At 48.0% G+C, this 25,348-nt stretch overlaps 1 protein-coding gene across 6 annotated transcripts in view; it reads left to right on the forward strand.

Annotated features, from left to right (window-relative positions):
- smyd3 (SET and MYND domain containing 3) overlaps nt 1–24,628 on the forward strand; it is a 732,860-nt gene extending 708,232 nt beyond the window's left edge. For all 6 annotated transcript variants that reach the window (XM_078557395.1, XM_078557396.1, XM_078557397.1 and 3 more), the window contains 2 exons: nt 20,074–20,182; nt 21,572–24,628. In XM_078557395.1, coding sequence (XP_078413521.1) covers nt 20,074–20,182; nt 21,572–21,685 — 223 coding nt within the window. In that variant the 3' untranslated portion in view covers nt 21,686–24,628. The remainder of the gene's footprint in view (nt 1–20,073; nt 20,183–21,571) is intronic.
- The last annotated feature ends 720 nt before the right edge of the window (nt 24,629–25,348 follow it).

A 25,348-nucleotide genomic window follows, 5' to 3' on the forward strand; every position in this document is an offset into this window, starting at 1 on the left:
TGGTGATAGGTATAACCTCTCAGTTCTAGAATCATTCTTGTAAATCTTTTACATCTCAAATGCCTCTACATCCTCCAATATGGAGACCAGAACTACTCTCGAGTGTTGTCTAATCAAGGTTCTGTACAAGTTTAACATAACCCTCCCACGGCACCTTCCCATGCAACCGCAGAAGGTGCAACACCTGCCCCTTTACTTCCCCTCTCCTCACCATCCAAGAGCCCAAACACTCCTTTCAAGTGAAGCAGCATTTCACTTGTACTTCCCTCAATTTAATCTACTGCATTCGCTGCTCCCAATGCGGTTTCCTCTACATTGGACAGACCAAACGCAGGCTGGGTGACCGCTTTGCGGAATACCTTCGGTCTGTCCGCAAGCATTACCCAGACCTCCCTGTCACTTGCCATTTCAACACTCCACCCTGCTCTCATGCCCACATGTCCGTCCTTGGCCTGGTGCATTGTTCCAGTGAAGCTCAACGCAAACTGGAGGAACAGCACCTCATCTTCCGACTAGGCACTTTACAGCCTTCCGGACTGAATATTGAGTTCAACAATTTTAGATCATGAACTCTCTCCTCCATCCCCACCCCCTTTCCGATCCCCCTTTTTTTCAAATGGGAGTCTGCATCTGCTAGCCTGGGTAAGATAGAATGATATGGCACAGAAGGAGGCCATTCAGCCCATCAAGCTATCCAATTAATCCCATTTCCCTCCTCTTTCCCCATAGCCCAATAAATGTTTGCCCTTCAAGTATCGACCCAATTCTCTTTTGAACGTTACTGTTGAATCTGCTTCCACCATTCATTCTGAATGTGAATCTGAGGCAACCTCAAGCTGAACCTGAATCACTCTGAATGTGAATCTGAATGAACCTCAAACTCAATCTGAATCACTCTGAATGTGAATCTGAATCAACCTCAATCTGAACCTGAATCACTCTGAATGTGAATCCCGGAGCATTCCAGATCGCATCAATTTGCCGTCTAAAAATGTTTCTTCATGTTGCCTCTGCCTTTTTTGCCAATTACCTGTGTCCCCTGGTTACTGGCCCTTCTGTCACTCTTATCAAAACCCTTCTTGATTTTGAACTCCTCTGCTTTTAGAGGAAAACCCCAGCTTCCCTCCACATAACTGAAACCCCTCAACTCTGGCACTGTTCTAGTAAATCTCCCCTGCGCCCTCTCTGAGGCCTTGACGTTATTCCTGAAGCATGGTTCCATAAATTGGGCACAGTGGGCAAGATTTTAAGGCACTCAAAAGCCATCCATCATCACCGGGTTAAAACTGGGCCCTCTACTCCCGCTGAGGCCTAACCAGTGTTTTGTGAGGCGTTCAGTTGCCTCCTTAAAGTACAGCGGGCATGACAACTTCTGTTTAAAGCCATGAAGAGACCACCCAGGAGTTTCAGGACAGGAACTTCCAGGATCATATCATTCATTTAGTCAAGGGGAAAGGGATATGTTTATCAAATCCCATTAAATTTTAAACCCCAAAGACATGTTGAAACAATCTTTCTGTTCTGACTGCACTCAGACATGGAATTAATTGATGCAGATTGGCAGTTGAAACACTCAGGGTAAATGTAAACGTTTGTGCTGCTAATTGTGTTTTAGTGCTAAATTTATTTGTTAGTCCAAGTCACGGCTGGCACCTGCTCAGAATTTAAATTAGTTACGAGCCAGATGAGGATCTTAGGCGGACACAAACAAATCTCCGCACAGTTTAGACGACGGGAAGGGGCCTGTGAGGTCTTGGAGCACACGTTGCCAACTCCGGTTGGGTTTTTTCCTGGAGGCTTCCTCACAGGACTTTCTACCTTGAAATCGCAACGCCAACCCCTCCCTCCGCCCCCCCCCCCACCCCAAACAACCGCCAACCCCTCCACCCCCCGCCCCACACACACATACACTGCCGCCATTGGTCCATCCTCCAGCCCTCCTGCACCAATCAGAAAGGGAACAGACACCGTGGGCAGGATTCTCGCCCCTAGATGGGAATGAGGACCGGGAGGCAGGCAGGTCCGAAAGATTCATGCCGGCATGTCGGGTTGTCAGCTCCATTCCTCCCCCCCCCCACCCCGCCCCATGGGCTATTATCCCGGAGGCCGGATGGGGTCAGCAGGGCTATCTACCCACAAGCAGCTGGAGGCAATTGGTCAGGGTAAATGGAAGAGTTGCCAACCCTCCAGGATTGGCCTGGAGTCTCCAGGAATTGGAGGTCAATCCCCAGGACGTTACTGTGTGTAACCCTGGAGAAAAACCATTGGGACATTACCAAAAAAAATTGAGTTTTTTTTTCATTTCCTTCGAACATTTCCCTTTACCAGAAATACAAATATTGCAAATGGGGAGAAAAGGCTATTTGGCTGACAGTCCCAGCATCATCCCATTGGGTAATGAGTCCTTTTCGCTTCGAGCGTGGGAAGGCCGTACGTCACCAGGATGGACGCGTTGGCCAACTAATAGCTGGAGCGTGAGGGAAAGTGATGTGATGAAACCTCGAGGAATACATTTAAGCGCAGTCGACAACTCGAGTAAATGGCCTATTAATGCCTGTTGTCAGAGGCAGGCTGGAATCTTCCAGTTGGCCTCCGGGCCCCCCTCAGCAGCATCGGGGACAAGCCAGCTGCCTGCAGAACGGCCTCCTCGTGGCAGACGGTGGGAAGGGCATCACTCCAGGCAAGCTCCCCACATGCCTGGCCTCGGCTGCCCCTCTACAATGGTGGCCAGCGTGATGAGGGTATTTTTTAACTTAAAAGTTTTAAACTGTGCAGAGACAGCTCCTCAAAATGGAGATGTCTTCTCTCTCTCTCTCTCTCTCTCTCTCCCTGAATGGCAGGCTTCATCTCCTTCTGAGCTGGATGCCTCCTATGGACCCTCCAGCTTTGAAAGCCCACCCACGATCCTGAATTGGACGACAAGCCCAGTCTATGGCCATTAATTGACTAATTCAAGGGGAAATCATGGTCAGGTGACTGTTTCTCACAAAGTGCAGGGTCATGACCCCATTTGACCATGACATTGGGGTCCCGACCCAAAATCCTGCCCCCCTGATACCCACTTGGATAAATCCTGGCTGTTGGTGAAACGGCCTTTTCCCCACCTCTCTGATGTTTCGATCATTTAAAATGCTCAAGGAATGCCAAATTTCAAACAATCACAACAATTTATACTACAGGAGAAAAGGGTGCTGATTGGTTGGCAAGTCAATTCTGATTGGCCAAGGCATTGCCGTGGAGAAAGGACTGGGGAACTATAGGCTCCCCAAGCTCCTGGGTCATTCAAACATGCACAAGGCTCAAACATATTCCTTTTATTTGCAGAGAATGTGTCCCTCCGAATGAATGTATGTCACTTCTAGCATGTGTAAATGAGCCATGTTACAAGCTCGATTGAGTATCCGTGATATAGCGACGCAGCAAAAATATCGCCGGCTTCCTTCAGCTCGACATGCCGAGCTTATTCCTAGGAAAGGTCGCAATGTCGAATGAGCACACAGATAAGGTGTTGCTATCAATATGTAGGTCGCCAGTAAAGTGCCACTCCCTTCTGCCCAGGCCCAGTGGCCATCCAGGCTGTCAAGAAGACCATAGACTAAATGCTGGTGCGAAACCATTCCTGCAAGAACCTAACCATGCTGCCAGTGAGACTCTTGGCATTGCTGCCCTTAACTCCCCCCCTCTCAAACCCCCACCTCCCTCTGAGGGAAAGGAGGCTAATAATACCAGTCCTAATGTCACAACATCAGTACCCTGACAATAATAACCCGTGCAGTCATTTTACATGGTCATTTGTGAAGACTCAATCAATAATCTCTTTATACCATGGCAAGCAATTGTGAAATATAATTACCTTGGAATTAAGAGCTCTATTGGTCTAATTTACATCCAGATTGTTAACTGAAGTACACAAAAGCCTGCAGAGCCCTCCCTTTGACCTGTTGCCATGGTTTCTGATTGCTGTACACGTTCTGCCCCTCCTCCTCTTCAGGCTCTCCTTAAAACCGATCTCTTTAATCATTTATCTGCCTCTGTGAAGCACCTCGAGCTGTTTCTCTACATTAAGGACACTACATGTGTGCGAGTTGTTGTGATGCTGGCAGTACAGTGGCCGAGGGCCTTGCGTTTGATCCCTGACCTGTACCGAGTTAAGCCCTGCTCATCCCCGGACCCTGGTCTCTCCATCGCGATCCGGTGACTCTTGTTGCTGGGGTGCATGTGTTTGCTTAGGTACTGAGGTGAGGACTGGCTCAAAATAGGTGGGAAACACCAGAGACACAGTAGCCTGAGGCCAGAGACAGCTCCTTCAGGAAGAGAGGGAAAGCCTAGACATTTGTGATGGAATACTCCCCACTTGCCTGGATGACTGCAGCTCCCACAACACTGAAGAAGCTGGACACCATCCAGAACAAAGCAGCCCCGCTTGATTGGCACCACATCCACAAACATTCACTCCCTCCACCACCAACACATAGTACCACAGTGTGTACCATCTACAAGATGCACTGCAGCGATTCACCAAGGCTCCTTCGACAGCAGCTTCCAAACCCACGACCACTACCATCTAGAAGGACAAGGGCAGCAGATAGATGGGAACACCACCACCTGCAAGTTCCCCTCCAAGTCACTCACCATCCTGACTTGGAAATATATCGCCCGTTCCTTCACTGCCGCTGGGTCAAAATCCTGGACCCTCCCTAACCGCACTGTGGGTGTACCTACACCACATGGGCTGCAGCGGTTCAAGAAGGCAGCTCACCATCACCTTCTCAGGGATGGGCAATAAATGCTGGCCCAGCCGGCAATGCCCACATCCCGTGAATGAATATATTAAAAAAAAAGCTGATGAGCTGTTTTGGCCAGGCAGGCAGGAGGAAGGGGATATTATTCACCCACACTTGCTTTCACTCCGGGTCTGAGTTTTGATCCCCCACCAGAGCCGGGGACAGAGTTGGGCATGTGGGCGCTTGAAACAGCGCTGCAGTCCAGTTCCGGTACCGGTTCACCGGCTCCACCCCGGCCCCCGGGGTCAATCCCCCAGAGACAGCGGGATAGGAGGGACTGTAGGGACACCCGCCTGAATGGGCCAGATAGCCTATTAAGTTGTTCAGGGGCAATTCAGGATTTTCCAGTCAGCCTCCAGGCTCCTGGAGGCAGCGGGGGCCAATTTAGCTGCATGGGGGGGTGGCCTCCCAGTGGCAGGCCGGGGCTGCTAACCGCTTCAGGCTGTCTTAGAGGCTCTGCCTGCCTGGGTGCAGCAGGCCTCCCCGACACCCTGGCCAACACCGGTGGGCCTGCCTGTAAAGGCCATTATTTGTTTCACTTTTAAAATAGCTGCAGAGAGGATGCCTCCATTCCGATGCGCCCTCTCTCGAGTTACCTGCCCTGGCATCCTGCTGCTGCTTTCAGGCTGGGCGGGCCTCTGTTTGGCTTTTCAGCTTGGAGAGCCCACCCACTGCCTTTAACTAGGCAGCAGGCCCGGCCTTGACCAGCTGGACCCCCAGGAAAACCACATGGAGTGATTGTTTCTCACATAGTGCGGGCATCTGACCCCCACCCACTCCCCCTCCCCCACACCCCCCACACAACCCCCCCTCCCCCACCCTACCCCACACAATCCCCCCTCCCCCACCCTCCCCCACACAACTCCCCCACCCCCCACACACAACTCCCCCACCCCCACAACTCCCCATCCCCCACCCCTCCCCCCTCGCAACTCCCCATCCCCCACCCCTCCCCCCTCACAACTCCCCACCCCCACCCCCCCACACAACTCCCCCTCCCCCACCCCTCCACACACAACTCCCCCACCCCCACAACTCCCCCTCCCCCACACAACTCCCCCTCCCTCCCACATAACTCCCCCTCCCTCCCACGCACAACTCCCCCTCCCCCACTCCCTCCACAACTCCCCTTCCCCCACCATCCCCCACTCAACTCCCCCTCCCCCACCCACCCCCACACAACTCCCCCTCCCCCACCCCCTCCACAACTCCCCCTCCCCCACCCTCCCCCACACAGCTCCCCCTCCCCCACCCACCCCCCTGCATTTTTGAGCCTGATGACGGGAACTCAGAACCCCACACAGGGAAAATCCTGGATGAAGATCAGGAACAGAAATCGTGTCTCAGGACAGCACCGGCCCAGGGTTGAAGCCGACGGGAGCAAACATTGAGGGGAGCAGAGCCACCTCATCGGACTGTCCAACATTACGACAAACCCTTCTCACGGCGAGGGGAGAATGAAGGCGTGGCAGATTATACAGACATAGTACACTCAGTAACATGAGGGTCGAGCATGTTGTGTGTCGGACACGGCCAGATTTAATATATTGGATTAATACATTTCTCCTGTCCTGCACAGTTTATTGCCGATCCTGTGTGTTTCAGATGAATCTCCCTGTCGGAGCAGCAGTTGAGAGTTTAATTCTCCGGTTCCCAGGGTTAGACAAGCCCTTCCTGTGAGGAATAGAAAGGGAACTCTTATCACCGCTGCCCAGAATAGGGGTGAAGCCTTGTGTGAATTACACGGTTTGCAGGACGAAAGGAATTTTCATCTTCAGGGTATTAGGCGTTTTCCCTTGATCCGCCCATCTGGAATTGCTTTTCAAGGGCTTTTACGCTTCACGACATGCGCAGTCAGGGGATCCTGCATCACCCTCCGATCTCTGATTCAGTGCAAGCTGGAGACCGGGTGACTTGGTGGCCGTGGGGGGGGCTGGTTTGGAGGGGAGTGATGCCGTGGCAGTGAGCTGGCCAACCCTTTCAGGTGGAACACCTTTATTCAGAGAGTGGTTGGAATATGGAACTCGTGAGCACAGGGGGCCACCGATGCATTCAAGAGAAAATAAACAAGGCAGATGAAGCAGAAAGGAACGCTTAAGAGCGAAAGAAATTGGAGCAGGAGCCTCTTGAGTCTGATGTGCCATTCATTAAGCTCCTGGCTGATCTGATTGTGGCCTATACACACATACGAATCAGGAGCAGGAGTAGGCCACTCAGCCCCTCGAGCCTGCTCCGCCATTCAATGAGATCATGGCTGATGCGATTGTAACCTCAGCTCCACATTCCTGTCTACCCCTGACTCACCCCCTCGCTTATCTCCACCAGAATCCCACCTGCCTGCCGCCCCCTTAACTCTGGGCAGGCGGGAGAGTGGAGCGAAGGCCACAATCAGGTCAGCCTTGACCTTGAACGACGGGGTGGGCTCGAGGGGCCAAACGGCCCACTCCCGCTCCTGTTTCTTCCCTCCTTATAACGGTGAGAAAACTGAAGGTACTTTTATCTCCGTAAACCCACTTTTGGACCTGGGGTGCGCGGGGACGGGGATGAGAATTCCTGACGCTCCATTGCCAATTTTGAACTGGTACAGGTTCAGTCAGATAGGACATCACCGCCCGCCAGGCAAGCGGCTGTTGAGGAGGTCTTCCCACCGCCCACCCTCTCCCCACCTGCCTTGGTGAACCTTGAGATTCCCCCCCACCTCCTCTCTGCCAATCCTGCGGCTACAACTATCAGTAAAGCCCCATCCCACACTGCTGCAGCAATGCCCCGAGGAAACCCTAACCTCCCCCGCTAAATAATTCGAAAGCGCGAGATAATAAACTCAGGGGGCACTGTGCCAGGGATTGAGGGCCAAGCAGGCTCATCAAAGACTGCAGCACGCACTCCCATCCTGCAGATTAACCTCAATTCCTCAGCACAATGCAAAGCAGTCAACCATCATTAATTATAAATCACCAGCACATCCCCGACCAGACTGAAGCACTCGCTTTGGATGTCAGCAGGCTGAAAGAAAAATTTCACACAGCGCCCTCGCTGAAGATCGCTTCCTGTCTCCATGGCAACTCTTGCATCTGAACCCTCATTGTTGGAAGCCAGGTCCCTCGAAATGTTTTGAATGAGGATGGAATCCCGCAGTGACTTTTTTTTGTTTCGAGAAGCTGGTCTCTCATTCAGAAATAAGCGCCTCGGCACTCGGTGAGATCTTTTTAATGACTACCTCGTGCGCTCTCGAGCTGCTCAGATACGAGTTTGCGCATCCCGGTTGATGCGTGTGAGACAGGCCCGTGGTTTAAACACCTCCTCCTCGCTGTGGCTGCAAGTTGCTCAGGTGCCAATCTGCATCCGAACATGCGACTTGGGAGCAGGGGTTAGGCCACTCGGCCCCTCGAGCCTGCTCCGCCATTCAATAAGATCATGACTGATCTGAACGCAACCTCAACCCCACATTCCTGCCTATCCCTGATAACCTTTCACCCCCTCATTAATCAGGAATCTATCTGGCTCTGCCTTAAAAATACTCAAAGGCTCTGCTTCCACTGCCTTTTGAGGAAGAGAGTTCCAAAGACTCACAACCCTCTGAGAGAAAAAAATTCGCCTCATCCCTGTCTTAAATGAGTGGCCCCCTATTTTTAAACAATGACCCCTAGTTCTAGACTCTCCCACAAAAGGAAACATCCTCTCCACACATCCACCCTGTCAAGGTCCCTCAGGATCTTAAAGATTTCAATCAGGTCATCTCTTACTCTTCTATACTCCAGCGGTTTCAAGCCTAGTCTGTCCAACTTTTCCTCATAGGACAACCTGCCCATTCCCGGTATTAGTCTAGTAAACCTTCTCTGAACTGCCTCTAATACATTTACATCTTTCCTTACATAAGGAGACCAATATTGTATACAGATGTGGCCTCACCAGTGCCCTGTACAACTGAGACATAACCTTGTAATCAATTCCCCTCACAATAAATCATCGTTGTGATCGCTGGCTGCCCCTTTATTCGGGCCAGCCAGGGTCTTCAACTCAGGGTCTTGGTTTTCTGTCGTGGGTCTTCATGTGACTGAAGAGGCCAACTCTAGAGCCACTTCAGGCACGTGGGGCAGGATGTCCCACGAGGTGGTGGGATCCGGAGCGCAGGGTTTGCTTTCTTTTCTTTCCCTCTCTGCCCCCCCGGCTCTGCCTCATCATTTAGATGTTGTGACTCAAATGGGCAGCTCAATGGACAGGTTGGCGCCATTCTGAACGACGGGCAGCAAGACCCTCTCAGTCGTTAATGTCAGTGCTGCCCTGCTTCAACAAGAGCTTCAGAGTGCCCTTGAAACGTTTCCTTTTTCCACTCCTGGAACGCTGGCCATTTGAGAATTGAGAAAACATGACCTAGAGGGGGAGATGCTTTTTGGCTGTTCAGACATTGTATCCAGTCCATTGTAGTTGATTTTTGCAGGAGTTTTGTCTGAACGTTTGTGGAGCTGCTTTCATGAAAGACACTAGGCCCTCCTGTTGAATCGGGAAGACGTGACGGAGGCATTGCTGTTGGAATTTCTCTGGCCCTCTTATGTGTCACTGATACACAGTATCAGTATGGACCGTGGTGATGATAATTGCTCTGCACACTAAGATTTTTGTTGACTTTCGGAAGCTATTGGATATTTTTAAGGCTGAGTTAGATAGGTTCTTGATTGACAAGGGAGTCAAAGGGCACTGGGGGTAGACAGGGAAGAGGAGTTGAGACCACAATCAGATCAGCCATGATCTTATCAAATGGCGGAGGAGCTGAATGGCCTACTCCTGCTCCTAATTCGTATGTTCCTTATGTCTTTGTTGTCAAACACTCATTGCAATAGTTTGTAAAAGGCTAAACTAGCATAGCTGATCCAGTGTTGTATCTCCTCGTCAATGGTGGCCTTTTGAGAGAGGTGGCGGCCAAAGTCTGAGAAGCGCTCAACATTTTCTTCAACAAATGCCATTTGAATAGGACAGTTTGAAGCCAGTGGGTATGAATCCAGAAGACCAACTGAAGTTGAGAAATGGAAAGGCGCCCCGGTGCAGTAAGTGGCTGCAGCTCCGAGCTCACAAGGGAGTAGGTGGGTGAGACAGTAGAATCTCTAATCCTCAGGTGTGTTGGTAGAAGACGCCAAGTGTAAAAATATTCTGACATCCTTCATGTTCAACACAAGAATTAACTCACCAAAAAAAAAAACGACTTGATAAATGCCAGATCCCCAGCTAAAGTGTAGTCAGAAATGGTGCTATTAATTCATGACAGTAATACCTCCAATTAAGGAAATGTTAAAAGCAAGTTATTTGGTAAGGTGCTCTGAACTTGGTGAATTATTGTTTTGTCCTCTAGAAGCCGATCCATCAGGAGGTAAGCGTCAATGTTTAACAAGAAAAGAGCATGCATTAAGGATGTAAACCATGCTCAATAGATAACACTCTCATTCACGAGTCAGAAGGTTATGGGTTTGAGAACCACTCCAGAGATTTGAACACAAAAATCTAGGCTGACGCTCCCAGTGCAGTACTGAGACAGTGCTTCACTGTCAGAGGTGTCCTCTTTTGAATGAGAATAAAAAATAGAAGCAGGAGTAGGTCATTCGAGCCTGCTCCGCCATTAAATATGATCATGGCTGATCCTCTGTCTCAACGCCATACTCCCACTCTGTCCCCATTCCCCTTGAGGCTTTTAGAGTTGAGAAACCTATCTATTTCCTTCTTAAATATATTCAGTGACTTGGCCTCCACAGCCTTCTGTGGTAGAGAATTCCACAGGTTCATGACCCTCTCAGTGAAGAAGTTTCTCTTCATCTCAGTCCTAAAGGGCCTACCCCGTATCCTGAGACTGTGACCCCCCCAGCCAGAGGAAACATCATCCCTCCATCCAGTCTGTCCAGCCCTGTCAGAATTTTATACGTTTCAATGAGTTCCCTTCTTATTTTTCTAAACTCCAGTGAATACAGACCCAGTCGGCCTAATCTCTCCTCATACGACAATCCTGCCATCCCAGAAATCAGCCTGGTGAACTTTCGCTGCACTCCCTCTATGGCAAGTATGGCAAGGTGTGGTCTCACCAAGGCCCTGTACAGTTGCAGTAAGATATCCTTGCTCCTGTACTCAAATCCTCTCGCAATGAAGGCCAACACACCGTTTGCCTTCTTAACTGCTTGCTGCACCTGCATGCTTGCTTTCAGTGATTGGTGTACAAGGACACCCAATTTCCCCTTGTACATCAACATTTCCCAAGATGTTGAACTGAGGCCCTGCCTGCCCTCTTGGGTGAGTGTAAAAGATCCAACGGCATCATCCCAACAAATAACAGGGCCTCCCTGGTGTTCTGGCCTATATTTATCCCTCCATCTACATCACTAAACAGATCATCTGGCTATTATCACATTGATGTTGGTGGGAGCTTGCTGTGTGCAAATTGGCTGCCGTGTTTCCTACATTACAGCTGTGACTACATTTTCCTTGATTGCAAAGTGCTTTGGGATATCCTACGGTTGTGAAAGGTGCGATATAAATACATGTCTTTCTTTTCTGAAGGATCTTTCATGTCCTCAGGATGTTCCATGGGATTCCAAAAGTAATGGCTTACTTTTTGGAGTGTAATTACTGTTGTTATGTAGGTAAACATGGCAGCTATTTGTACAATGTTAGGTCACAGTGGCAGCAATCTGTTTTTGCAGTGATGGTTAAAGGAGCGCTGTTAGTCAGAACATCTGTATATGCTTTACACCTCAAAAACAGTGTGATATCGTCTTTTACATATGCCTGAGAGAGCCATCTGAACCTCAGTTTAACATCACCTTTGAAGGACAGCCACCCTTCAGCACTCCCTCGGTACTGCACTGAACTATCAGTCTGGATTCTGCACGCTCATCCTGGTAGGACTTGAACTTACAACCATCTGGCGCAGAGGTGAGCGTGTTCAGTAAACCAAACAGCCACTAATGTTCAAGAGGCGCAATTGTAAACTCTTTAAGAAATAGGAAAAGTACCGCCTTATTTGGATGAAATAAAGCAAAACAGAAAATGTTGGAAATGCTCAGCAGGTCAGGTAGCGAGAAACGGAGATAATGTTTCAGGCCTGTGATCCTACAGCAGAAACTGGGAAAAGTTAGAAATCTAATAGGTTTTGAGCAACTGAAATAGGAGAATAGTGGGAAGAAGGACAAAAGGGAAGGCCAGTGATAGAGTGGAGGATGTGCTCTCTGCGAAGATGGGACCTCGACACCACAAGGACTGTGCAGTGATCATTCCTACCAATACTGTCGTGGGAAGGTGCATCTGTAACAGTTGGATTGATCAGGACAAGGTCAAGTAGATTTTTTTCCCTCATGTAGGTTCACACGCCACCTGCCAGAGGCCCAGCCTGGCAGACACGACCTTCAGGGCTTGGCCGGTTCAGTCAGGGATGGTGTTACCAAGCCACATTTGGGTGGTGAACATTGAAGTCTCCCACCCAGCGTACCTGTGTAGTACCCCACTTTGCTCCTCCGACCCTCGGTGTTTCCCCTAAGTGGATCTCAGTTTAGGGACGGCGTTGGGTAATAATCAGCAGGAGGTTTCCTAACCCATGTCTGACCTGTCAGCATGAGGCTTCATTGGATCTGGATTCAATGTTGAGGACTCACAGGGCAACTCCCTGCTGACTGTATACCACTGTGCTGCCACCTCTGGTGGGTCTGTCCTGTCGGTGGTATAGGACATACCCAGGGATGGTGATGGAAGAGTCTGGGACATTGGCTGTCAGATGTAATTCGGTGAGTTTGACCATGTCAGGCTGTTGCTTGACTAGTCTGTGGGACAGCTGGCTCATTTTTGGCACAAGTTCCCAGATGTTAGTGAGGAGGACATTGCAGGGTCGACTGGGGAGGGTGTACTGTTGTTGTATCTGGTTTCTTGGCCAATGCTGGGTGGCCCAATGGCTTTTATTTGACTTTTTGTCGTGGTTTGATACAGCAGCATAGCTTGCTAGGCCGTTTCAGAGGTCAGTTAAAAGTCAATCACACTGCTGTGGGTGAATCCCCAATTTTATCACCCACTCGATTTTACTCTTCACTGGAGTCACCAGAGAGGAATATTGGGATGTAAAACCGGGTTTGCTCCTAGTCCCTTGGGGATCCCACCTGGCCTGTTCAATTAAAATGATCCTGGGAAAGCTAAATCACATTGACAGGAAGCAGGCAGGAAATCAGCATCTTATCTTTCCCTCTTAACTGAATCATTCTGCTAGGAACTCTAAACGAGAACAAACGTGGGCTCTCAAGGCGCTGAGTAAGGATCTTAATGAGTAATGATCACAAGATCTGAGGAAGCAGTGACATCTGCTTGGCAGTGTAAGCGATGTTAGGAGCTGGGGTTTCTGCGCTGCAGCAATTTGTGACTCCAAGCAACAATGTTTTTTATTGATGAATTGAGCATCTCCGATTTTAATTGCCCCCATCACTGGCGGCTGTGCCTCCGGAGCCCGGAGCTCTGGCATACCTTCCCTACTGGTCTCCACAACTCTATCTCGCTTTCCTCCTTTAAGACAGCCCTTTACAAACTACCCCTTTGACCAAGCTTGTGGTCATCTGCCCTAATAGCTCTTTAAGTGGCTTGGTGTCAGATTTCACTTTATAAAACTCCTCTGAAGCATCTTGGGATTTAAAGGAACGAAATATAAGAATAATTATATATAAATATTAGTTGCCATTATTGTTGAATAAACTTTTTTTATTCATTCATAGGATGTGGGTGTCACTGGCTAGGCCAGCAGTTATTGCCCATCCCTTATTTCCCTTGAGGTGGTGGTGAGCTGCCTTCTTGAACCGCAGCAGTCCATGTAGGTACACCCACAGTGCTGTTAGGAAGGGAGTTCCAGGATTTTGACCCAGCGACAGGGAAGGAACGGTGATATGGTTCCAAGTCAGGATGATGTGTAGCTTGGAGGGGAACTTGCAGGTGGTGGTGTTCCCATGCATCTGCTGCCCTTGTCCTTCTCGGTGTTAGAGGTCGTGGGTTTGGAAGGTGCTGACAAAGGAGCTTTGAGTTACTGCAGTTCATCTTGTAGATGGTACACACTGCTGCCATTGTTCGTCGGTGGTGGAACGAGTGAATGTTTGTGAACAGCCAATCAAGTGGGCTGCTTTGCCCTGGATGGTGTCGAGCTTCTTGAGTGTTGTTGGAGCTGCACTCGTCCAGGCAAGTGGAGAGTATTCCATCACACTCCTGACTTGTGCCTTGTAGATGGTGGACAGGCTTTGGGGAGTCAGGAGGTGAGCTACTCACCACAGGATTCCTAGCCTCTGACCTGCTCTTGTAGCCACAGTATTTATATGGCTAGTCCCGTTCAGTTTCTGGTCAATGGTAACCCCCGCACCCAGGATGTTGATAGTGGGGGATTCAGTGATGGCAATGCCATTGAACATCAAGGGGCGATGGTTATATTCTCTCTTGCTGGAGGTGGTCATTGCCTGACACTTGTGTGGTGTAAATGTTACCATTGAAAAGTAAAACCCTATTTTAAACAGGGGTAAAACAGAGACTTTCTAGGTTTCTTTTGAAGTTAGGTTTCCCTTTAACTAGCTGTCTGTGTGCAGCACTACATGATTAGAGAGGAAATGATAAAGAATGCGGTTATGTATGTCTTTTGATTTTTGACAGCGCTTTAATCCCATTTAAGTGATCTTCCCACTTCAATCAACCAACTTGTCTTTTAATTTTTGGAATACTTCAGCTCCTTTACAGTTGCTCAGTCTCACCTACCACACTGTTCCCAACCAAAGCAGCCATGGAGAGACACAGTTTATGGTCTGAATAGCCCTGACATCTGTATCATGGACAGAAGGCAAGACCAGCTTAAATATCAAAGAGGCCACAAGTTCCATAACGGACCATGAGAGGAGGAAAGAGAAATTTTCAGGAGGGTCTTTAGAATTATATCTTTTCTAAACAGTTGATTTGAGTTTTTATCTGATTTAATTATTGAGTCCTTCAGAAACGTTGTTTAACACATTTTAACAGGATAGACCTGGTAAGTGAAGGTAGTAAGTTAGTAATTAATTCCAGCATTTGTGAATGTTAATGTGAATTACCATTTTATTGTATAGGTTTCTGCTCAAGGTACTTGGTTAAGAATAATCGAAAATAGCTAATTAGATAGGAAAGAGTTGATGTGACTTATGTGGGCAATGGTGGTATAGTGGAAATGTCACTAGATTAGCAATCCAATGGCACAGACTCATGTTCTGGGTTCAAATCCTATCATGATAGAATTTAATTTCAGTTAATAAATCTAGAATTATAAGGTTAGTCTTGACCATGAAGCTATCATTGATTGTTGTAAAAAAACCATCTGGTTCACTCATGTCCTTTAGGGAAAGAAATCTGCCATCCTCACCTAAAGGACGGTCTCTCCTTCGATGGACAAGGTGTCTGAAATTGAAGACTGCATTGAGATGAGCTCTGACCAACACTGTGTATCACTGCAGCAGGACCTAGTACAGTTACCTTTTACTGGACATTCTGAATCAGGATTCTGTATGAGTTTCCATATTAGACTCATTGAAATGTTCTGCAGGGAGAGCGTTTGATCTTTCTCTTCAGTTACTAAGCCACTCATGGAGCAGCTGGACGACGTTACTGGTCTTGACTGTTCCCATTAGCTCGCCATTGCTAACATTAAAAGGGGGTATCCACTTGGCACCAGCAGTGACCGGCTGGTGCTCTCTAAAAGACAGGCCTCTGGTGGGACAATCGGCACACTCGCCAATCCCGACTCAGTGATTTTCAGGGGTCGATTGTGTTTTCACGAGGCAGTGGCTTACTGAGCAATGGTGATTTGTTTGTTTTGTTGGTAATGTAGCCTTCCTCTATGATGCTCACACCGTCCCAGCTGTGGGAGTAACTAAAGGCCAGGCCCTGTCTCCGGCGCTGCTGACTGCGCAAGTTAGGCAGCAGGTTGACAGGGAATAGATTTGTCATCCCAAGGCAAGGTTCCATTCCCATCAGCCCTGGATTTCCCGAGATGGCTTTGAGATTTAGTTATTCCTCCCACCCCCCCCACCCCCCACCCCAGCCTTTTTCACTGGTTTTGTCCATCCCCTCCCCAACAAGGGCGTAACATTTGCAGTTCTCCAGTCCCCTGGCACCATCCCTGCATATAAGGACGATTGGTAAAATTATGGCCAGCGCGTCGGCATTTTCCCTCAGTGTCCTCGGATGCATCCCATCCGGTCCTGGTGACCCTATCGAGGCATTTCGAACATTTCCTCTTTATCAACTTTTAGGCCATCCAGTCTCAACTATCTTATGTGAAAATTCAGATCGATAGAGTCATTTGCCTTTGGAATTCCCTTCCCCAGAGAGCAGTGGAGGCTGAGTTAGGCAGGTGTTTGACCTACATGGGGACTCGAGGGTTATGGGGGGTGCATGGAGCAAATGGAGTTGAGGCCACAATCAGATCAGCCATGATCTTATTGAATGGCAGGTCAGGTTCGAGGGGCTGAATGGCCTACTCCTGCTCCTATTTCTGATGATCTTATTGGGCATTTTTGTTCAGACAGGTATTAAGAATTACAAAACCACAGCGGGTAAATGGAGTTAAAGAACAGTCCAGCCACGATCTTATTGAATGGCAGACCAGGTTCGAGGGGCCAAATGGCCTACTTTTGTTTCTATGTTCCTTTTGTTCTACTTTTGTGTAGTGGATACATTTTCTTCACTTTTTGGGGTTTTGTTGTAATATTACCATTGTTTACATTTGTTTTGTTTATGATTTAAGTTGTGTCAGAAGGAAGAGGAAGCCGAAACAGCCAGTGTAATAGAAAGCATCAGGGGACCACTGAATGTATGAAAGGAGGGTGTAAGGAGGGCAAGAAACTCCAATCACAGGCACCACAGGATGCATCCACAGCCATAGACCTGATCTGCTGTAAACTCATCAACATTAAAGATCATTAACCTCTAACCATAATGTGCATTAGGTATTAGATTGTAGATTGGGCCTATTCTTGTCAACTGAATTGCAAATGCTCTCTCTCTGCAGTCACAGAATCACAGAGCGGTCACAGCACAGAAGGAGGCCATTTGGCCCGTCATGTCTGTTCTGGCTCTTTGAAGGAACAATTCGCCTGGTGCCACTCCCCTATCTTCTCCCCGTAGCCCTGCACATTCTTCCTCTTTAGATAATAATCTAATTCCCTTTTGAGCGTCTCGGTTGAATCTATGGATTCAACTCTCATGCAGCGCGTCCCAGATCCTAACCAGTCGCTGGGTGAAAAAGTTTTTCCTCATGTCGCCATTGCTTCTTTTGCCAGTTAGTCGTGGGATATCTTGTTATTAAAGGCCTTTTATATACTTACACATGCACATGGTTAGTCACGTACCTCAAAGCTACTATTGAGCTCGGATATAAGTGTGGGAAACAACACACGCAATGGGCACACAGGCAAAAACCGACCACCCAAAATAGCTTTCACGTTGGGTGAACTTAGAGAGGCTGAAATACCTGATTTTCCAGACACTGGTATATATAACAATAAAGAACTCAGAGTTATATAGGGTCTTTCACAGCCTCAGGACATCCCAAAGCTCTTTATACAAACACTCAAGTACTTTTTCAAGTGCATCATTTCTAATGTAGGAAATGTAGCCACTTTGCACACAGTAAAGTCCCACAAACAGCTATGTGATAAATGATCAGATTTCCTGTTTCTGGTGATGTTGCTTGAGGGATAAAAATTGCACAGGGCACCAAGGAAAGCTATTCTATTCTTCTATGAATAGTGGCATTGGGATCTTCTGATCCACCAAAGGGGAAGACAGGGCCTCGTTTTAGGCATGCACCTCTGGCAATCATCTGGAGTGGGATTTGAACCCATAACCTTCTGATTCAGGGGCAACCCTTTGAGCTGTGGATATCCACAATCCCAAGACAGAGTGGCAGATAATAGCTGTTAATCAAAGGAAGATCAGAATAACAGGAAATATAACTCTAACCTAGAATCGCTGGCAGGTTCCCTTCTCCCCACCATCATATTGGCAATGCAGTTCTGTAGCAGGACTTTACACAGTGATCTTCCATCTTATTGCACCACGATCACCATGTTGCACCATGATCGATCACCATGTTGCACCATGATCGACCACCATGTTGCACTATGATCGACCACCATGTTGCACTATGATCGATCACCATGTTGCACCATGATCGATCACCATGTTGCACTATGATCGATCACCATGTTGCACCATGATCGATCACCATGTTGCACCATGATCGACCACCATGTTGCACTATGATCGATCACCATGTTGCACTATGATCGATCACCATGTTGCACCATGATCGACCACCATGTTGCACTATGATCGATCACCATGTTGCACCATGATCGATCACCATGTTGCACCATGATCGACCGCCATGTTGCACCATGATCGACCGCCATGTTACACCATGATCGACCACCATGTTGCACCATGATCGACCACCATGTTGTACCATGATTGACCACCATGTTGTACCATGATCGACCACCATATTGTACCATGATCGGCAGCCATGTTGCACCATGATCGACCACCATATTGTACCATGATCGGCCACCATATTGTACCATGATCGACCACCATATTGTACCATGATCGACCACCATATTGTACCATGATCGGCCGCCATGTTGTACCATGATCGGCCACCATGTTGCACCATGATCGGCCACCATATTGTACCATGATCGGCCGCCATGTTGCACCATGATCGACCACCATATTGTACCATGATCGACCACCATATTGTACCATGATCAGCCGCCATGTTGTACCATGATCGGCCACCATGTTGCACCATGATCGGCCACCATATTGTACCATGATCGGCCGCCATGTTGCATCATGATCAACCACCATATTGTACCATGATCGGCCACCATATTGTACCATGATCGGCCGCCATGTTGTACCATGATCGGCCACCATATTGTACCATGATCGGCCGCCATGTTGTACCATGATCGGCCACCATGTTGTACCATGATCGGCCGCCATGTTGTACCATGATCGCCCACCATGTTGTACCATGATCGACCACCATGTTGTACCATGATCGACCGCCATGTTGCACCATGATCGACCGCCATGTTGCACCATGATCGACCGCCATGTTGCACCATGATCGGCCGCCATGTTGCACCATGATCGACCACCATGTTGTACCATGATCGGCCACCATATTGTACCATGATCGGCCGCCATGTTGTACCATGATCGACCACCATATTGTACCATGATCGACCACCATGTTGTACCATGATCGGCCGCCATGTTGCATCATGATCGACCACCATATCGTACCATGATCGGCCACCATATTGTACCATGATCGGCCGCCATGTTGTACCATGATCGACCACCATATTGTACCATGATCGGCCACCATGTTGTACCATGATCGGCCGCCATGTTGTACCATGATCGACCACCATATTGTACCATGGTCGACCACCATGTTGTACCATGATCGGCCGCCATGTTGCACCATGATCGACCACCATGTTGCACCATGATCGCCCACCATGTTGCACCATGATCGCCCACCATGTTGCACCATGATCACCCACCATATTGTACCATGATCGGCCACCATGTTGCTGCTCTCTTAATGTACCTCTTCTGAAAATCTGCTTCCTGGTCGGCAGAGTTACCAGGTTTCGAATCGCTTTCTTATTAACAATATCCTTCTTATGGCATTAATGACTCTTGTTCTGAGATTTTGCCCCAGACAGATTCTGAGACTTTCCCAGGCAGAATATATTTGGATTGAAATGGAATCATGTACTGTAAGTGCTACCTGGCTTGCCACAGTCATGTGAGCTGTGCCATAAGGCACTGACTGGAAGCAGCCTTGTTACATGCAGTTCTGATAAAGACAGCACCGTACTCTTTGAGCTCATAACAGAATTTATGCAAACTTTCCCTGCGGATATCCAGGGTAGGCACCATGAATCAATTTGGGGGTACCTGTCGTTTCAATCCTGGCATTATTCTGGCTTAAATACCGGTAATTCTTGTGGCCCTTGTCCGTCTCCTGGAGAGGCCTAACATCCCAGGGAACCACCATGGAAGGGAACTATAACATAGGATAGATATGGGCGTGTGAGGTCAACGACATTCCTCCCTAACTTGTCATTTGGTTCCTCATGAATTAGCCAGTCTGCAGATCATATTATGTGTGACATTTACCATAAAGCTGCCCAGTACTGTAGCATGCTCTCGCTGAAACTGCTCTGTACCTTGGATCTGCTTCCAGGCTGTATTACGCTGGTCCTCATCCTGTGAGAGGAGTCCAACTCATGAGAGTGGGCAAACTGCAACATCATCAGGGGAAGCTGAAGCAAGCACTGGACACACTAAAGCAGGTCAGTGAGCCCTGAGAATCCTATACCACATACCCACATCGCTGACGCGCTTTGCTCAGGCACTCTGCTTGAGGAGAGTTCTCGGGTCCAAAGCACACGTTCTATCCTTCTCACATTACAGAATCTTACAGCATAGAAGGAGGCCATTCGGCCCATTGTGGCTGTGTCAGCTCCTTGAAAGAACTGTCCAGTTTAGTCCCGCGGACCAACTTTTTCCCTGCAACTCTAATCCTCTTCAAGCTCATGTCAAATTGCCTTTTGAAAGTTCCTGTACAGCCTGATTCCACCACCCTTTCGGGTTGTGCATTACAGGTTTTATTTGTGTGAAGGAATTCCTCTTCGTTCGCACTCTAATTCTTTCATAACCCCAGTTCCAATATAACCCCTCTTCCAATATAAACCGTCTTCAATTATAACCTTTCTTCCATTACAATCCCTTTTCCAACGTAATCCCCCCCTCAATCTGAATAATTTCCTATATTGTTGAAACCAGGTGGGTAGAATAAGGTCACAATAAAATGAAATGATTCCACATGAATCTCTGCTAAACATGATCCACTACTATTCAAGACAAAGCCACTGATTTGGGGCCTCCACATAAAAACAGGCAGAGTTACAAAGTGGGATCCCAAAACACAAGGGAGGATCCTGGAATCACATACAATGAAGGTGGAATGGGATTGTTCAGTCGCTGTAAACCAGTGACCGTGATTATAATTGGATGGGATTGTGGAATGTGGCCCCTACAACACACATTCAAAATCCCCGTATCTCATGGAATTTGTCCTTAAACACCACAAACCAAGTGACCTCAATTAGCGAATCCTGGCAGGCTGCTTGTGACATAAGCCTTTGAGGTAACTGGAGCACTGCACCTATCTCATCTGCCTTCCCTTATTCCACCTATGCGAAGAATGAATTCTGGTGTTAATTGCTTTGGATGGGACTCTATTAAACTGAAGGGCATTAGCATAACAACAAATTAGGATTTATTTCAACTGTTCTGTTATTTGTGCAGTGCCATGTTCTAATAGATAGTTCAATCCCATTCTCTTTCATCATATGCAGAGAGAAAAAAATTATATGGTGTTTAGCAATGCAGCAACCGAGTTATTATCTGTTATTCTTGCTGTTTTGCCGGTTAAGGTATAAATTTGCATAACATTACACGGTTCTGTAGAGCTCAGCCCTGGCAGCCTGATTCTGAGCAGATAGAGGGAAATGACTGTTGAGACGCTGCTATTACCAGGGTGGAATTTGTACAGCTCATCTGTCAGCCACCTTGTACAAAAGCGGGGATCGTAGGCTGCGAGATAGGGAGGGACTGGAAGCGAGCTGCGTGTTTAGCAGCGGAGTGTCATGCTAACTTGTTTGTTCTCTCACTGCCAGGCGTTTGACATCCTGAAGGTGACCCACGGAAGAGAGCATTCCCTGACTGGCAACCTGAAGCAGGTCCTGGCAGAATGCGAGGCTGAGCTCAGTAGCAGACTTGAACAGATGTGAACAGATCCAAAGCAGCCCCTGCCTCCCTGTGCGTGCGTCTGCGTCTGTGTGTGTGTGTGCGCCTGCCCGTGCGCCTGCTTCCATGTGTGTCTGCCTGTGTGTGTGTGTGTGTGTGTGTGTGTGTGTGCCTGCTTCCATGTGTGTCTGCGTGTGTGTGTGTGTGTGTGTGTGTGTGTGCCTACCGATGTGCAAGTGTGTGAATGTGTTTCATGTTCCCATAATGCTGGACCAAAGCTATACTATCAGTAACTGTCGACCCAACACAGGCTAAAGACGTAGAATCAAACTGATACAGCTTATATTAAATTTTAATATGAGGTATGAGCAATTGTTGGGATAGACTGCACCAAACGGGGTCCACAGTTGTGCTGGATGAACTCTGCAACATATTTGAGTTACAGAGCTGTATACGCCCTCTGTTTGTAACCCCATGTCTTAAAGTAGATGAGCCATCTTGCTGGTTCCTTTTGTAACGTTTCCTTCTTTGTAGACTCAGCAGCATCCTGGTGGGTGAACTTCCCGTATCTTAATGATGTCAAGTAGTTAAGGTCACCTACAGAATTGGATCACCCTGTCAGAACCCAAGATGTTTGTTTTTCTGGGATTAAAGATTCAGCCAAGTGTGAAATGCTTAGGTGGAGCCATGGATTCAGAGGCTGTTTGCGCCTGTGACCTGCCTTAATCAGGTTGTTTCTTCTGTTTGATCCAAAGTTTACCAATAAATCAATTGTGTATTTCTGTCAATGATTGTCGATGATCAAAGTAGGGAACCTAAAACTGGGCACAATATTCTAATGATTTCTGTGTAGGTTTGGCTTTACCATTTTGCTGTTGTACTTGCACCTATTTATAAAACCTGAGACCCCATCTGTTTATTTTATACAGTTTGGTCACTAGGTCCTTCCGCTGTGTGGAGACAGACCCTCCTCCTCCTTCAGTTCCATGCCCTACTACACAAAAAGTACAACCGTATTCCAGTTTTCCACACAGATCATGTTGCACCCTGAGGTGCTTCAACACAATCAAAAGCAAGTGCGTGATCTACGTTTTTTTCCCCGCGTTTTTATTTTTCTTTATACACATAACTTCAATCAAAATTTCCTAACGGCCGGGTCCCCCTTCACAACCCATTCTCAGTTTCTTACTTCCCTGGAAAGTATAGCAAGGCCTGGCTCTGACCTGGGAACAGTGCATCCTCCATTTCACAAGAACTTGCACGCTCTAGCCTTCCTCCTGTTCAACCACACCGTAAGAACTTGCCTGTTGCAGTTCACTGGACTGTTTAACAAAAGGGACATGTAGTCCCGCCGTACAATCTAATAAACACCTCCACGCGATTCTCTGTGGCGTTCCACTCGGAACATTTATGGCCTGCTCGAGGATGAATGGTAAAGACTTTCTGTCTTAAATGTATTTTCTCCCTTTCCTATATTTCTTTTCTCTCCTCCTGAAGGCACCTTTTTGTTCTGGATTGTTATTGTCTGGGCACCTGATGCAGTGGCTCACAGTCTGCTCCTGTAACCTTACATGGTGAGTGCGAATGGCGAAGGGTTTTTGGAGGTCACGGGAGGTCGACAAGAAGGTAGAACACCAAGCTGATTTCCTGTTTCTTCTATCCCTCCCTCTGCCACTCTTCCCCCTCCTCTGCCACCACCACCACCCCCCCGCCCCCTCCCTCCTCACCGCCCACCGCAACTCGAAAAGCTGAGTCCTCCCACCTCCTTAATGCTTGTTCCCACACAGCACAAAGACCGGGGGCAAATGTGGCATTTCCTGGCCTGGAGAAGCTGAGTGCCACCTTGAGGAGTTAATGGAGGGGCACTGAACCGCTAAGGAGGCTCGAGAGAGAGAGAGAGAGAGAGAGAGTGAAACAATCTTCCCTTGCTCTTTGTTGCCCCCTCGGTCAGACTAAAAGCAATGGAATTGTGCAGGATCAAGAAAATGGTCACCTGCACCAGATGAGGATGAAGTGAATTCCACTGTTATACCCCCATTAAAAGGAGCAGGAGGCCATTCAGCCCTTCGAGCCTGCTCCGCCATTCAATAAGGTAGCGGCTGATCTTCAGCACCACTCACCTTGCTTGCCAAACTTGAACCCCCTTATTCCCTGACGTCCTTAATATCTAAAAACCTATCGATTTCTGATTGGAATGCACGGAATGAGTGAGCATCCACAGCTCTCTGGGGTAGAGAAAGAGTGAAGAAATGTCTTCTCATCTTGGATCTAACTGGCTGATCCCTTATTCTGAGACTACGACTCCTAAACCCAGAATTTCCAGCCAGGGAAAACATCCTCTCAGCATCTACCCTGTCAAGCCCTTAAGAATTTTGTAGGCTCCAATGAGATCAGCTTTCATTCCTCTAAACTCCAGGGAATAAAAACCTGGCTTCCTCAATCTTTCCTCTTAGGACAATCCCCTCATCCCAGGAATCAATGCAGTCAACCTTAATTGCACTAAGGCAAGTATATCCTTCCTTGGGTAAGGAGACCTAAACTCTGTGGTTTCCCACAGCCCTGCATAATTGCAGTAAGACTTCTTTACTTCTGTATCCCAATATAATGAAGGCTACAATCATTGTTGACTGGAGAAAAGAGACTGGGAATGGAGGGAAAAAACAAAGAACCAGCTACGATTGATCTGTGGATTTTTTTCTTTGAAGACGAATGCTGATGAGAAATCTGGTGTGCGTTATAATCCGTTATCGAGGAGCCAGTCATGTGGGAACTCTGTGCTCATCGCGGTCCTGGATGCCAATCCACAATGTTGTCGGTTTCTGACTTCCAAACAATCAATGTGTTACCAGCTGCTCACAACCCTATCATCAAGTGATGATTCCAGTGGAGCCCTTTGAAGGCAGCTGTGTTCTTTTTTAAATTGTACTTTCAGCTGCTTTATTATGCTTTTAGGAAGAAAAGTAGCAATAAAGAGACTTTGGAGAAGGCTGCTGTGCATTGTGTTCTCTCTGCCCTATCTGCTTATCAACTCATCTTCACAGTCACTTACTACAGCTTCACTATCACTTCCTCGCGCACTTGATTATGGCCAACGTTGTGTTCATTTTGTCCAAGGCACAATGACTAATACTCCAATTGTATCTACAGGTTACCTTCCTTCATGTTTGGCGCATTTTTGTGCTCATCAAGGTTGAGGCATATGTTGTAGGCAATGGAATCTCAGCTGAGGAGTCTGCTTGAAGAGAAACATTTCCTCTACCCTGTCCATACCTCAGTACATCCTGCAGCAACTTGAATTTATCCACTTTGTCAAGAACGGTAGCATAGTGGACTAGTAACCCAGAAGCCTGGTAATCACTGGACTAGTAATCCAGAGGCCTGGTAATCACTGGACGAATAACCCAGAGGCCTGGTAATCACTGGACTAGTAATCCAGAGGCCTGGTAATCACTGGACTAGTAACCCAGAAGCCTGGTAATCACTGGACTAGTAACCCAGAAGCCTGGTAATCACTGGACTAGTAACCCAGAGGTCTGGTAATCAATGGACTAATAATCCAGAGGCCAGGTAATCACTGGACTAGTAACCCAGAAGCCTGGTAATCACTGGACTAGTAACCCAGAGGTCTGGTAATCACTGGACTAGTAATCCAGAGGTTTGGTAATCACTGGACTAGTAACCCAGAGGCCAGGTAATCACTGGGCTAA

Source organism: Cetorhinus maximus, chromosome 14 (genome assembly GCF_964194155.1).
Source record: "Cetorhinus maximus chromosome 14, sCetMax3.hap1.1, whole genome shotgun sequence".
Lineage (NCBI taxonomy): Eukaryota > Metazoa > Chordata > Chondrichthyes > Lamniformes > Cetorhinidae > Cetorhinus > Cetorhinus maximus.